This window comes from Furipterus horrens, unplaced genomic scaffold (genome assembly GCF_987537825.1).
Source record: "Furipterus horrens unplaced genomic scaffold, mFurHor1.1.pri manual_scaffold_1, whole genome shotgun sequence".
Taxonomy (NCBI): Eukaryota; Metazoa; Chordata; class Mammalia; order Chiroptera; family Furipteridae; genus Furipterus; species Furipterus horrens.
The window spans coordinates 61,511,655-61,526,652 of NW_028327171.1; the positions used below are offsets into that span (position 1 = coordinate 61,511,655).

General features: G+C 32.4%; 1 protein-coding gene across 3 annotated transcripts in view; it reads left to right on the forward strand.

Moving 5' to 3' along the window:
- The window catches only part of RNF13 (ring finger protein 13), a 139,237-nt gene that overhangs the window by 104,476 nt on the left and 19,763 nt on the right, over window positions 1-14,998 (forward strand). For all 3 annotated transcript variants that reach the window (XM_090275754.1, XM_090275755.1, XM_090275757.1), the window contains 2 exons: window positions 72-177; window positions 7,246-7,339. In XM_090275754.1, coding sequence (XP_090131880.1) covers window positions 72-177; window positions 7,246-7,339 — 200 coding nt within the window. The remainder of the gene's footprint in view (window positions 1-71; window positions 178-7,245; window positions 7,340-14,998) is intronic.

A 14,998-nucleotide genomic window follows, 5' to 3' on the forward strand; every position in this document is an offset into this window, starting at 1 on the left:
ACATATTTGGTTTTGATTAGCATCAATTTGGTAACAGTATTTCTCATTTATTAATTCTTCTTTTCTTCTAGGGGCCATGTTATCTTAGTTCCAGAATTTAGTCTTCCTCTGGAATACTATCTAATTCCTTTTCTTATCATAGTGGGCATCTGTCTCATCTTGATAGTCATTTTCATGGTAGGTAAATTGATTTTAAATACTTTTTTAAAATAGTATGAATGGCTCTAAAAAAAATTATATTGAGAAACCTTACATTAAGGCTTTTTATGTGAATCCATTTATGTAACTGGCTCTAGAAAAGGCAAAGATAATCTGGGTAGAAAAAATGAGAACACTGATTGCTTCTGGGGGCTAGGGAGGGGCGAGGGATTTACTGGGATGGGTATGTGGGAAGTTTCTGGGGTGTGCATCATGTTCTTTATCTTGAGAGATTTCAATGATACTAATGCCTGAATCACCAAATTGTATAATTAAATTTTGTACATTTTATTGTATGTAAATTTTACTTGAAAAGAGAATTTTAAAAAAATAACTAAATTCTAAGTAATGATATACATACTGAAGTATTTTGAGGGAAATATACTGATACCTGAAACTTACTTTGTAAAACATTAAGAGAAAAAGAGATTTATTAATGGATAGAGGAATGGATAGATATATAATAAAAAGTAGCATAGTAAAATGTTAATTACAGAATCGAGGTAGTGTCTCTATGGATATTTATTATAAAAATACTTTCAACCCTTTATTCTGTTTGAAAACTTTAATGTTAAAATGTTAAGTAAAAAGTGGTCTGAGGGCTTGATTTGCATAGATATAAAACAATCCCACTGTTCAAACTTTTAAATTTATTTTTGATAAAGAATATATCAACCTCTAATTAAATTTATTCTTGCATTGAGTTCATAGATTAAAAATTAAATGGCATCTTTGAAATGTTTAATTTTCCTATGATGTGGTATTTCTTTTATTTAGGTCTTTTGTTAAACATTTTTGAAATTGCATTTTCTAATTGGTTATTACTAGGCTATAAGAACATTATTGATTGTTTTACAGTAAACTTTTATTGGGAATAACATTAAAATTTATAGAAAAATTGCAAAGGAGATTTTTGTACATTTCTTATCTACTTTACCCATTGTTAACATTTTACATTATCATAGTACATTTCTCAAAACTAAGAAACTGACATTGGTACATTACCAGTAACTAAACCCCAGACTTTGTATGGATTTCACTAGTTTTTCCATTAATATACCCAATCCAGAGTATGCCATTGTATTTAATTATCACATCTTTCCAATCTCATCTGATCTATGACAGTTTCTCAGTCTTTTCTTATTTTTCATGACCTTGACAGTCTTAAAGAGCTCTGGCCAGGTATCCTGTAGAATGTCCCGCAATCTGATGTTTTTCTTATGATTAGACTGGATTATGGGTTTTTGAAAAGAATATCAGAGGTAAAATGCCCTTTTCATCATATCATGTCAGGGGGCATGTGATCTCTGCATAACATCACTGATGATGTTAACCTTCCTCCCGTGTTTAAGGTAGTGTTTGCCAAGTTTCTCCACTATAAAGTTACTATTTTTCTCTTGTTCTCTTCTACTCTTATTTTGGAAATGAGGCAGTAAATATAGCCCACCGTAAAGGTAGAGAGGGGCAAGAATTAGTCTTCACTTCCTGGGGATAGCAGGGAGTATCCACATATATTATTTAGAATTCTTTTGAAAGGAAGATTTGTCTCTTCTTGCATTTATTTATTCACTCATTCATTTATTTACATTAAATAAGTATTGATGTATGTTTATCTTACACTTGTGTAAAATACTACATTATTGATTTTTCTTGTTTAAATTGTTTGAGTTTTGGCCATTGGGAGCTGTATTAGGCTTGCTTTTGTATCCCTTTGATTTGACCCTTTTTTTAAAGTACTTTTTTACTGTCTGGTACTATAGGAAGGCTCAGGCTCATCTTAAATTTTTTTTGCCTCAGCCCTAAAATCAGACATTTCTCCAAGAAGCCCTGGTTTCCTTTTTTTTGAAAGTATTATAATTCTTTATTATCATTGTTTTTTTTTTGTTTTTTAGATTTTTTTTTCTTTTTCTGATTTTTGTTTTGTTGTGTCCTGGTTTCTTTTATTGAAGAGTTTTCTTTAGAAACAGTGATTTGGACAATGGCTATTATTAATTTTTATATAATAATTTTGTATCTATAAACTTGCTGAATTCTCCTGTTCTGATCATTTGAATTTGTTGATTCTCTTGGGTTTTTAGCGTAGAAACAAGAAAGTATAAAGTTAGAACAACAAACAAAAAATACTCTTGGGCAAACAGGGAATAGAAGTAAATACCTTTAAGCTAATAAAGATTATTGACTAAAAACTTTAAATGGATATCATTAAAAGTGAATTATTAGAAGACTTCCCTTGAAAGCTGAGAACAAAAAAAGGATGCCTATTGTTGGAACTTCTATTAGTATTGTGTTATATTTTCTGGTAGAACATGAGAAAAAAACAGTATAAGGATTAGAAATAAAAGAAACCAAATATTTATTTCCTTTAAAAAAAAAAAGAACGGGTGCTTGAATTATGTCCTCTATCTGTTATAATGATCATTGGTTTTCTCTCTTTATTAAATTTTATTATATTAATTTGTTATATAAATTTTAAAAATTCTTGTATTTGGGGGATAAACTTTGATTATGATGTATACATTTTGTCTTTGCATTTTGGATTATTCAGATTTTTAATATGTGTCAGTCAGTTTTACACTTGGGCATAGTGCAATTAATCCTAAATAAAATATTAGCCATCTGAATTTCTAGGTAAGAGAAAGTTTCTGTTTTATGGAGCTTGAATAATCTTGACATTAGAACTAGACAGTCCCTTGAGTACTGTTGGGAATGTTAAATGGAGCAGCCACTACAGCAATTCTTTAAAAATCTAAACATAAATTATCATTATGATCTGGCAATTCCACTTCAGGGCATTACTCAAAAGAATTGAAACTAAGGAGTTGAAACTATGTTCATAGCAGCACTGTTTGCAATAGCTAAAGGTAGAAGCAACCCAGTTGTTCATTAATAGATGAATAAACAAAATGTGGCATAGACATAGAATGGAATATTGTTCAACCTTAAAAAGGGAAGGAAGTGCTGACACTTGCTACAACATGGATGAACCTACAGGACATTATGCTAGGCAAATAAGCCAGTCACAGAAGGACAAATATTGTATGATTCTTTTTATATGTGGTACCTAGAGTAGTCAGATTCAGAGACCAAAAGTAGAATGGTAGTTGCTGAGGGTTGTAGGAAGAGGAGAATGGAGAATTACTGTTTAATTGGTACAGAGTTGTATTTTGCAAGATGAAAATAATTTTATGGGTGGATAGTCGTGATGGTAGCACAATTTGAGTCTACTTAATGTCACAGAACTGTGCACTTAAAAATGGGTAAGATAGTAAGTTTTATGTATATTTTACAATGTTTTAAATGACATAAAAATGACCAGACATAATAAAACTAGCCCAATAAAATTGAGACTTTCTCTCATTTTCCATTTTCTAAATTTTTTCTGAAGTTGGAATTGTCTGTGACTTGACTTTTTGCCTCAAATCATCTAGGTCTACTGATATTTTTCATGGTTACCTAGACATTCAGATGGTTGTCTACTTCCTACTAAATTATATTTCTAGGAAATTATCTTGTTTTGTCCATTATCAAAAATAGTGACATAAGGTGATTTATAATATTTATATATTTATATTACAATTTAAAGAGAATTTCTACTATATGTGGAATGAGTTCTCTTCATATCCATCTGTGTCTTGCACACTGTTGCCAGTTTTTTTCTCTTTTCAGAGAAGACTTTGAGAGATTTTTAAATTTTTTTATTCAACAAGTATTTATTTTTCACTTAGGATGAACTAGGCACTACTCTAGGGCCTGAAGATAGGTAAAAATCTCTGATATCAAGCAATTTACATTCCAGTGGAGCTTCTAAAGTCTTTTCTTTTCATTTATTTCATGAATATCTGCTCTTATCATTATTTGTTCTATTTTGCATGGATATATTGGTTGTCTAGCTTGTTCAGCTGAATGCTTAAAAAAATTTTTTTCTTTCTAGTATATACATTTAGGTTATAAATTTCTCTAACCATCATGTTAGCTGTAACTCACAAATTTTGATAAGGAATATTTTTATTTTAATTGGTTTGTTCATATTTTTTTCATTGTTTTATATATGTTTCTTTAAGACTCTGATGTCTCTCCATCTATGTGAAGGGGGAATTCAATTACTGTAACTCCTAGCCCTTCCCTACTCTTTCACTCATTTGGTCTTAGGGAAGATGAAGTTTTTATTTGTGTGGTATATTTGGGAAGAATAAATTAGGGCGTACTTGATTCACCTTCACCTTTCTCTTGGGACCAACCTGTCTTCAGCTCTCCCAGAACTGGTTCTGCCATTCTAGGGGAGGATGAAGAGAAGGCCTTCTCCATTCCAGAGTTGCCTTTGTCTATATGTGGGTGAGAAAAGCAATCTAATTCTGGGGTTCAGTAAAAAGTTCTATCTCTTTCTCCACTGAGTTAGGTACTCCACTTGTTTCCATCTGCCAGTTCATCATCTTATTTCTCACGTTATTTAGAATACAGTTGGTGAAGAGGCATGCTGATTATAAATAAGGGCCCTTCAGAAACTCAAATATCTGTTGTGATTTCTTTTGTGACTTATGAACTATCTATTTTAAATGTTCAAAATATATATTTTTTCCCATATCTTTTTTCCCCCCATTGACTTATAATTCAGTTGCATTGTAGTCAGGGAACATTGTATGTTATGGGTTATTTGGTTATTTCCAAAGACTTGTTTTTTAGTTATCTCTTACAAACATCCCCCATGTGTGTAAAAAGAATTGTGGTGTGCAAAGTTTCATATATGTACTTTTGTGTGAGCTCGTGCATTTGTTTTGTCTAGTGTTTTCTCCACTATATTTAAAACAGCTTTATTGAAATACAGGGTGGAGTAAAAGTAGGTTTATAGTTGTAAGCATACAAATCACAAGAGTTTTTTTCTTGTATTTGTAATTATTGTATTTTCCATATAAACAACTTTTGCCCCACTCTGGATGTAAGTTCCAATTTTATTGATGTATGATTAACATATAATTAACCTCACATATTTAAATTATATAATTTCGCAAGTTTTAACATGTATATCTATGAAGCCACCACCAGAATCAAGATAATGAAATATTGATCAGCTCAAAAAGTTTTCTCATGCTTCTTGGTAGTCCCTCCCTCCAACCCCTTTCACTTTCCCCTTCATATCCCACTCAACCCCAACCCTAGGCAACCACAGATCTGCTTTTGTAGTCTTTTGCGTGTGCCTTCTTTCTCTCAGAATAATTATTATATGATTTATAAATGTTATTGAGTACATTAATTATTCATTTCTTTTTATAGCCAAATTATATCTGTTGTATGGACATACCACAGTTTTGTTTATCCATTTACCTGTTGATGGACATTTGGACATGCATGCTTGTATACAAGTTGTATGGATGTATACTTTTATTTCTAGTGGGTAGATATAAGTAGGAGTAGAATGATTGGGTCATATCGTAAATGTGTGTTTAAACTTATAAGAAACAACCAAACTGGTTTTCAGTGTGGTGGTACCATTTTACAGCCCTACAATTAGTATAGTCAGCCTTTCTAATTTTAGTCCTTCTAATAGGTATATGGTGGTATTTGTGATTTTAATTTTTGTTTCCTCTTGACTGATTTGTTGAGCATCTCTTCAAGTGATTAGTTGTCATCCTTAGATCTTCTGTGATGAAGTGTTGATTCAAATATTTTGCCCCATTTTTTTCTATTGGATTGCTTGTTTTCTTATTGAGTTTGGGTTCTTTTTATATTCTGGATACAAATCCCTTATAAGATATGCAGTTTGCAGATATTTTTTCCCAGTGTGTGACTTGTCTTTTATCTTTTAACTGTATCGTTTAAGGACAGAAGTCCTTAACATTGATGTAGTTAAATTTGTCAAAATTTTCTTTTGTGGATGTTGCTTTGGCATCTGGGTCTAACCCTATGGACTTCCTTTTTATTCTTGCAAACATAGTAATTTATAGTTAAAACTCTTTTGTATGTTATCTAGCATTTCTGAATATTTGTAGTAGAGGTGTTATGTATTTTTCTGCTAGAATTGCAAGTACAGTGGCCAATAAGTGTATGTTTGAAATTTTTTTCAGTTCTTTTATTTTTATTTTTTTTGTATTGTGATTCCTAATTAAATTTTTAAAAATATATTTTATTGTATTTTTTTCATTACCATTTATCCCCCTTATACCCTCTTCCACCTCCCCCACACAACAACCACATTGTTGTCCATGTCCATGAGTCCTTTTTCTTTCTTGCTTGATCCCCTAACATCCCCCTCCAGAGCTGTCAGACTGTTCTATGAATCTGTCTCTTATTTTGCTTGTTACTTCAATTTGTTCATTAGGTTCTGCATATGAGTGAAATCATATGTCATTTGTCTTTCTCTACTGGCTTATTTCACTTGGCATAATATTTCCAGATCGAGCTGTGCTGTCTCAAGTGTAAAGTTTTCTTCTTTTTTACGGCTGAGTAGTATTCTATTGCGTTAAATGTACCACAGTTGTTCTGTCCACTCAACTACTGATGGACACTAGGGCTGCTTCCAAATCTTGGCGATTGTAAGTAATGCTGCAATAAGCATAGGGGTGCTTATATTCTTTCAGATTAGTGTTTTGGGTTTTTTGGGATAAATTCCCAGAAGTTGAATTGCTGGGTCATAAGGCAGTTCTGTTTTTAATATTTTGAGGTAACTCCATACTGCTTTCTACAGTGCAAAAGGGTTCGTTCCTATTTCTCCACATCCTCGCCAAATTTTTTAGTTTATAAATTACAGGAATTTCAACTTTCCTATTCTTCATTTTCTTTGTAACCTATAGTTTACCGTTTGTGTTTTTTCAAACAAACATGTTATTTACAATGTTTTTGTTGGAATAAATTAAAGATAATTTAAGTCAATGAATAAACATTCAAAGAGTAATTTAATGGGGTAATTAAAATGATTAATATTGTCATTAGGATTTAAGTAAATTGAATTCATTTTCAGCAGTTATCCAGAAACTTAGAAGATATTTGATATTTTAATGGCCATTTTTATTTGCATGTTTAATATATGATTCTTTTTATCCCTTTTACTTTTAGATCACAAAATTTGTCCAGGATAGACATAGAGCGAGAAGAAACAGACTTCGTAAAGATCAACTTAAGAAGCTCCCTATACATAAATTCAAAAAAGGTAAGTGAATATTTTTATTTTCTAAATAATTACACTTAATTTATTTAAGAATACACACATGGTGACAGATGGGAGAGTTGCCTCAGTAAAGACTTTGAGAAGGGAAGAAGGGATGGGATCTGTTGCATAAATAGGTGGGTTGGCCTTAGATAGAGTTGAGCTAACGGAAGGTAAAATATGTGGGTGTAAAATCCTGGTAGAAGGTTATTTATGGTGGTGAGTCTGTAGAAGTGTTCTTTACTTCCTTACCACACTATTTCAGTTACTATAGGTTTAGTTAAGTCTTGATAACTGAGAGTTATTCCTCCCACCTTGTTCTTCAACACTTTTTAGCTATTACTGATACTTGGCATTTCCATGTAAAATTTAAAATCAACTTGTCAAGACCACCTTACTTCCAAGCATATACAATAATTTTGTATGTTTTGTAGTAAAATATACATAACATAAAATTGACCATTTTAATCATTTTTAAGTGTACAGTTTAGTGACATTAAGTACATTCACATTCTGCAATCGTCACCACTGACCACCTCCAGAACTGAAACTCTCTACCCAATAAATAATAACTGCTCATTTCCCCCTTCCCACCAGTCCATGGTAGCTACCATTTTACTTCCTGTCTCTGAATTTGACTATTTTAGGTACCTCATATAAGTGGAATAAGTGAGTTGCTTTTTTCACTTAGCATAATGTCCTCAAGGTTCATCTAAGTTGTAGTGTGTGACAGATTGCCTTCCTTTTTATGGTTTAATAATATTCATAATATTCTGTGTATATGCCACGTATTGTTTATCCACTCATCTGTCAATGGAAATAATTTCAAAATTACAAAAAAAACTTTGCTTCGAAGTTAAACACTTTTGTTCTGAGGAAGGCTGTTAGGAAGACTAAAAACTTTGCATGAATTAGTACAAAAAACACCCGTATACCTTTTACCCAGATTCATCTATTACTTACTGTATTAGTTTCCATAGGGCTGCCATAAAAAAGTACCATAAACTAGGTGGCTTAAAACAACAGAAATTTATTTTCTCACAGTTTTGGAAGCTAGAATTCCAAAATCAAGGCACTGGCAAGGCTGTTTCCTTCCTGAGGGTCCAGAAGGATTCTTCCTCATCTCTTCCCAGTTTCTGGTGGTTGCTGGCAGTTCTTGATTTTCCTTGGCTTGTGGCAGCATGACAGTGATCTCTGTCTCCATCTTCACATGGCTTTCTCCGGTGTGTTTGTGTCCAAACTTTCCTAATCCAGTATAACCTTATCTTAACTTGATTATATCTGGAAGAAACCTATATCCAAATAAGGTAACATTCAAAGCTTCTGGGTGGACATGAATTTTTAGAAGACCCGTCAACCTATTGCTTTATCATTTTTGCTTTCTTTCTTCCTCTTTATGCATGTATGTGTATAAAACTTTTCTCTTGAATGATTTGAGAGTAAGTTACATACAACATGATCTTTTATCTCTAAATATTTTCATGTGTATTTCTTAATAAGAAGATTCTTTTACTGGGTAGCATTGAAGTCACCAAATTTAGGAACTTTGTTGAAGGATTATTTTAGTCCAGTTCATTGCCCTTTTCCCAGTTTTGTCAATTGTTTCAATAAGGTTCCTTTAAAGTATTTTTTCTTTCAATATATATTTAGTCTATAGTATCACCTTTGCATGTAGTTACCATATTTCTTTAGGTTCCTTTAGTCTCGACTTGTTACTCAGCATTTCTCTGTCTTACATGACATTGGCATTTTGAATAACACATTGCCCCTGCCTTTGTTTCTTTAAAAACAAAAACAAAAACTTTTGTTTTTTAATTAATAGATTTTAGTTTTAGGGCAGTTTTAGGCTTACAGAAAAATTGAGTAGAAAGTATAGAGAGCTCCCATATGCCCCTCCCTTCTTACAATTTCCCCTAATATATTATCTTTCATTAGTGTGGTGCATTAGTTACAAGTGATAAATAAATATTGATACATTTTTAACTAAATACATATTTTGCGTTAGAGTTCACTCTTTGGGTTAAGTCTATGCATTTTGACAAATGTATAATATTATTTATCCACCATTAAAATATCATAGAGAATAGCTTCACTGCTCTAAAAATCGTTCCTTCCTTCCTTTCCACAAACCACTAGCAATTACTGACCTTTGGGGTGTCTCTTGTTCTGTTTGTTGCAGAATAGCAATATGCATTTATGATTTTTTGTGACGAAGGCTCACTTGTTCCTTTTGCTGACTAATATCCCATTGTATGACTGTAGCAAAGAATGTTTATTCATTTCACCTATTGAAGGAACATCTTGGTTGTTTCCAACTTTTGGCAATTAATAATAAAGCTGCAATAATCTTTTGTGTGCACATTTTTGTGTGGACATAAGTTTCCAATACATTTGGGTAAATACCGAGGAGGATGATAGCCGGATTATGTGGTAAGACTATGCTTAACTTTGTAAGAAACTGCTAAACTTTCTTCCAAAGTGGCTGTACCATTTTGCATTCCTACTAGCAATAGATGAGAATTCTCTCCAGCATTTGGTGTTGTCAGTGTTCTGTATCTTAGCCATTCTAAAATATGTGTAGTGGTATTTCATACCCTAATTATATATAATGTTGAGCATCTTTTCATATGCTTATTTACATTTGCCATCTGCATATTTTCTTTGGTGACATCTTTCCTCATTTTTAAATTGTGTTGTGCAGTAGACTAAATGTTTATATCCCTCCAAAATTTATATGTTAAAGCCATAATGCCCATGTGTTGATATTTAGGGGTAGGACCTTTGGAAGGTAATTGGGTCCAGAAAGGGGAGCCCTCAAAAGTGGGACTAGTGCCTTCATAAGAAGACACACTAGAGATATCTCTCTGTCGCGTGAAGATACCACAACAAGGTGGACTTCTGCAAATCAGGAAGAGAGCTCTTACCAGGAACTGAATTGGCCAGTCCAGCCCCCTGATCTTGGACTTCCCAGCCTCCAGAATTGTGATTAGTAAATATTTGCTGTTTAAATTACCAGTCTGTGGTATTTCTTATAGCATCCTAAAATGACTTAAGACAGGTTATTTGTTTTCTTACTTTTTAAAGAGTTCTTTGTATATTTAGGATATCAGGTTTTTATCAGATAAGGCTTTTGCAAATATTTTTCCTAGTGTTTGGTTTGTCCTTTCATTCTTTAACAATGTCTTTCTTGGAGTAGAATTTTTTAGTTTTAATGAAATCCATCTTATCGATTTTTTCTTTCATGGACCATTCTTTTGGTGTTATACCTAAAAACTTATTGTTGACCCAAAGTCACCTATATTTTTCTGTTATCTTCTAGAAGTTTTATAATTTTGCCTTTTATGTTTAAGTCTGTGATCCATATCTGGTTTGTTTTTTTTTTTTTGGAATGGTGTAATGTTTTCAAGATTTATCCATGCTCTATCATGTTTCTGTTGCTTTTTATGTCTGGATAAAATTCCATCCTAGGTTTTTACCACATTTTGTTTATCCATTTATCTGCTGGTGGACACTTAGGTTGGTTCTACTTTTTGCCTATTGCAAATAATGTTGCAGTGATAATTTGTGTGAAAGTACATGTTTGAGCTCCTGAATTCAGTTCTTTTGAGGACATACCTAATAGTGATTACTGAGTCATATGATAATTCCATGTTTGACTTTTTGAGGAACTGCCATATTGATTTTCATAGTTACTACACCACTTTACATTCCCAGCAGCACTGCACTAACGGATCTTATTTCTCTACATCCTTGCCAATGTCCTTTAAAGAACAATAGTTTTTAATTATGTTGAAGTCAAATTTCTCTATTCTTTTTTTGTTTATGCTTTTGGTGTCATAATTAAGAGTACATTGCCAAGGCCAAGGTAATGAAGATTTACCTCTATTTTTCTTCTAAGAGTTTTATGGTTTTAGCTCATAATAGGTCTTTCATCAGTTTTGAGTTAATTTTTTTTAACATAGTGAGAGGTATGATTCTAACTTTATTCTCTTGCATGTGGAAATGCAATTGTTCCAGAACCATTTGTTGAAGAGACTATTACTTCTTCATTGAATACTCTTTCACCCTTGTCAGAAATACTGGTCCTATATATATGGGTTTATTTCTAGACTCTTACATCTGCTCCATTGGTCTGTATGTCTAGCCTTATGCCAGTACCACACACTTTTGGTTACTTCAGATTTACAGTACATTTTAATATTGGGAAGTGCAAGTCCTCCAACTTTGTTCTTCTTTTTCCAAGAGTTTTGGTTATTCAGGATCCCTTGCAATTCCATTTGAATTTGAGGATCAAATTTGAGGATTTTCCATTTCTGCAAAAAAGGCTATTGGAATATTAATAGGGATTGTGTTGAATTTGTAGACTGCTTAGGGAAATATTGACACCTTACCAATATTAAGTCTTTTAATCCATGAACATGGGATGTCTTTCCATTTACTTAGGTCTTCTTTTAATTTCTTTTATCAATGTCTTAAGGTTTTCAGGTATAAATCTTTCACCTTCTTTGTTAGATGTTTTCCTAGGTTTTTTTTTTTGTTGTTGTTGTTGTTGTTTTTTAATGCTATGACAAATAGAATTGATTTCATAATTTCCTTTTTGGACTGTATATTGCTGGTATATAAAGAATCGTGAATGATTTTTATATGTTGATCTTGTAACCTGCAACTTTGCTGAATTTATTAGCTCTAGTACCTTTCTTGTGTATTCTTTGGGATTTTCTATGTGTAGGATCATGTCATCTCTGAAGACATAGTTTTACTTTTTCCACTTTGAATTCCTTTTATTTGTTTTTCTTGTCTTAACTGCTCTGGGTAGAACTTTCAGTACAGTGTTGAATAGCAGTGGTGAAAGTACACACTCATATCTTGTTCCTAACTTAGGAGGAAAGCTTTCAGTATAGTAGGATATTAGCTATATGATTTTCAAAATGCCCTCAATTATGTTGATAAAGCTCTTTTTTATCTAGATTCACTTTTTTGGCCTGTCCAGTTTTTCTGGGACCATTTGTTTAAAAAAAACAAAAACAAACAACTGACCTTTCACCCTTGCTCTGTTGTCAAAGAGCTATTGACTATATTTGTGTGGATCTACCCCTGGACTTTCTGTTTTGTCCCACTTATCTTTATGTCTCTTCCTTCACCAATTCCATACTGTCTTGATTATTGTAGCCTTATCGTAAGTCTTAAAGTGGGGTAGTGTCACTTTTTCAGCTTTCTTATTTAATATCATATTGGCTGTTTGGGTCTTTTGCCTTTCCATATAAACTTTTGAATTGGCTTGTCGATATCCAAAAAAAGAAGAAACTTCTGGGATTGGGATTACATTGAATCTATGATCCAATTGGGAATCCCACTTTCTCATGGTGTACAAGTTTTTATACACTGTTCTATTCAAATTGCTAAAATTTTATTGAGCATTTATCTGTGTTTATGTTTTCTTGGAATACTGTTTCTGGATTTTGTATACGGCAGTGCTGGCAGTGGAGTAGAAGTATTCCCTCTGTTTTTGTTTTCTGGAAGAGACTGTAAAGAATTAGTACCTATTTTTCCTTGTGTGAGTCTTGTTAGATTGTGTCTTTCAAGGATCGATCCATCTCATCTGTTATCAAATTTGTGGGCATAGTTATTCGCATTATTCCTTGATTATCTTTTTAATATACATGGAATCAGTAGTGAGGACCCCTCTTTTATTTCTGATATTAGTAATTTGTTGTTTTCTTTTATTCTTACTTGATAGAGGTATCAATATATTTTTATTACTGATTTTAAAGAGAGAAAAACATTAAATTTGTTGTTTCACTCATTTATGCATTCATTGGTTGCCTCTTTTATGTGCCCTGACCAGAGTTCGAACCCATAACCTTGTCATGGGGGGATCATGTTCTAACCAACTGAGCTACTCGGCCAGGACCTAGATGTATGAATATTACTAATCTTTTTAAAGAACCAGCTTTTTGTTTTATTGATTTTGGTCTGTTGATTTCCTATTTTTAATTTCATTGATTTCTGTTCTATTTTTTATTTCTTGTGCTTTCTTTGGATTTAATTTGCTCTTCATTTTCTAGTTTCCTAAGGTGGAATCTAGACTGTTGATTTTAGAGCCTTCTTTTTTTCTAATATGTATCCCTCTTGACTACATTCCACAAATTATGGTAAGGTTTATTTTCACTTAGTTAAAATATTTAAAATTTTCTTTTGAGGTTTCTCCTTTGATCCATGTGTTATTTAGAAGTATGTTGTTTAATATCCCGGTATTTGGGGATTTTTCACCCCTCTTTATGATATTGATTTCTAATTTAATTCCATTGTGGTCTGAGAGTAGACATTGTATAATTTGTGTTAAATTTGTTTAGGTATACTTTATGGCTCAGAATGTGGTCTGTCTTAGTGAATGTGCTATGTGAGTTTGAAAAAATTATATGTAGCAGGTCCTCAAATAAGGTTGTTTAATTATAATGTTAATGAAATGCCTTTGAAACTTAACTTGTTTATATTCAATAACCTGTGGTAAAATTGGTTTCCTTATATGTCATTTCAGTTAGTTGCAGAACCTATTAACATTAAATAAGGACTTAGTATATTCTGATTCTAGTTGGGTGAAATAATCTCCTTGATTGATGTTGCTGTTGAGTTAAACTATATCCTTAATTATTTTCAGCTTACTGGATCTGTGCATTTCTGGTAGAGGCATGCTGAAGTCTCAAACTATAATATTGTAGTCCCTTCTTTTTCATGGTTTTGCTTTCTGTGGTTTCAGTTACCTGTAGTCAACTGTGGTCAAAAATAGTAAATGGAAAATTCCAAAAATAAACACTACATTTTAAATAGCTCACTGTTCTGAGTAGTGTGATGAAATCTTATGCCATCCTGCCTATGACATGTTATCTTTTTGTCCAGTATATCCATGCTGTATATACTACCTGCCAGTTACTTTGTAGTCATTTCAGTTATGAGTGTCATGATATGGCAGTGCTTGCCTTCAGGCACTTAATTATTACTTAATAATGGCCCCAAAGCACGAGAGTAGTCAGACTGGTGATTTGGATATGCTGTAGTTAAGATGAAAAGTGCTTCCTTTAAGTGAAAAGGTGAACGTTCTCAACTTTATAAGGAAAAAACAAAAACCAAAACCGTATGTTGATGTTCCTAAGATCTACAGTAACTTCTACCCATGAAATTGTGAAGGAAAAAGTACTAGTTTGCTTGAGACCATTTTCACATAAATTATTACAGTATGTTGTTATAATTGTTCTATTTTGTTATTAGTTATTATCGTTAATCTTTTACTGTACATAATTTATAAATTAAACTATAAGCGGTATGCATGTATAGGAAAAAATAGTGTGTGTATAAGGCTTGGTACTGAGGTTTCAGATATCTACTGGGGGTCTTGGAATGTATACCCAATGGATATTGTAGTGGATTCACCTCTTTCTATTTGTAGCTTTATGTAGTTGTATGTATTCTGATGCTGTGTTTTTAGGCACATACACTTAAAGGACTGTAATGTCGTCTTGGAAAATTGACCCTTTTGTCATTATGCAATTTCCCTCTTTATCTATGATTACTTTCCTTGCTCTGAAGTATGCTCTGTCTGAAATTAATATAGCTATCTATCCTGCTCTCTTTTTTTAGTGATAGCATGTGTCTTAGTCTATTCAG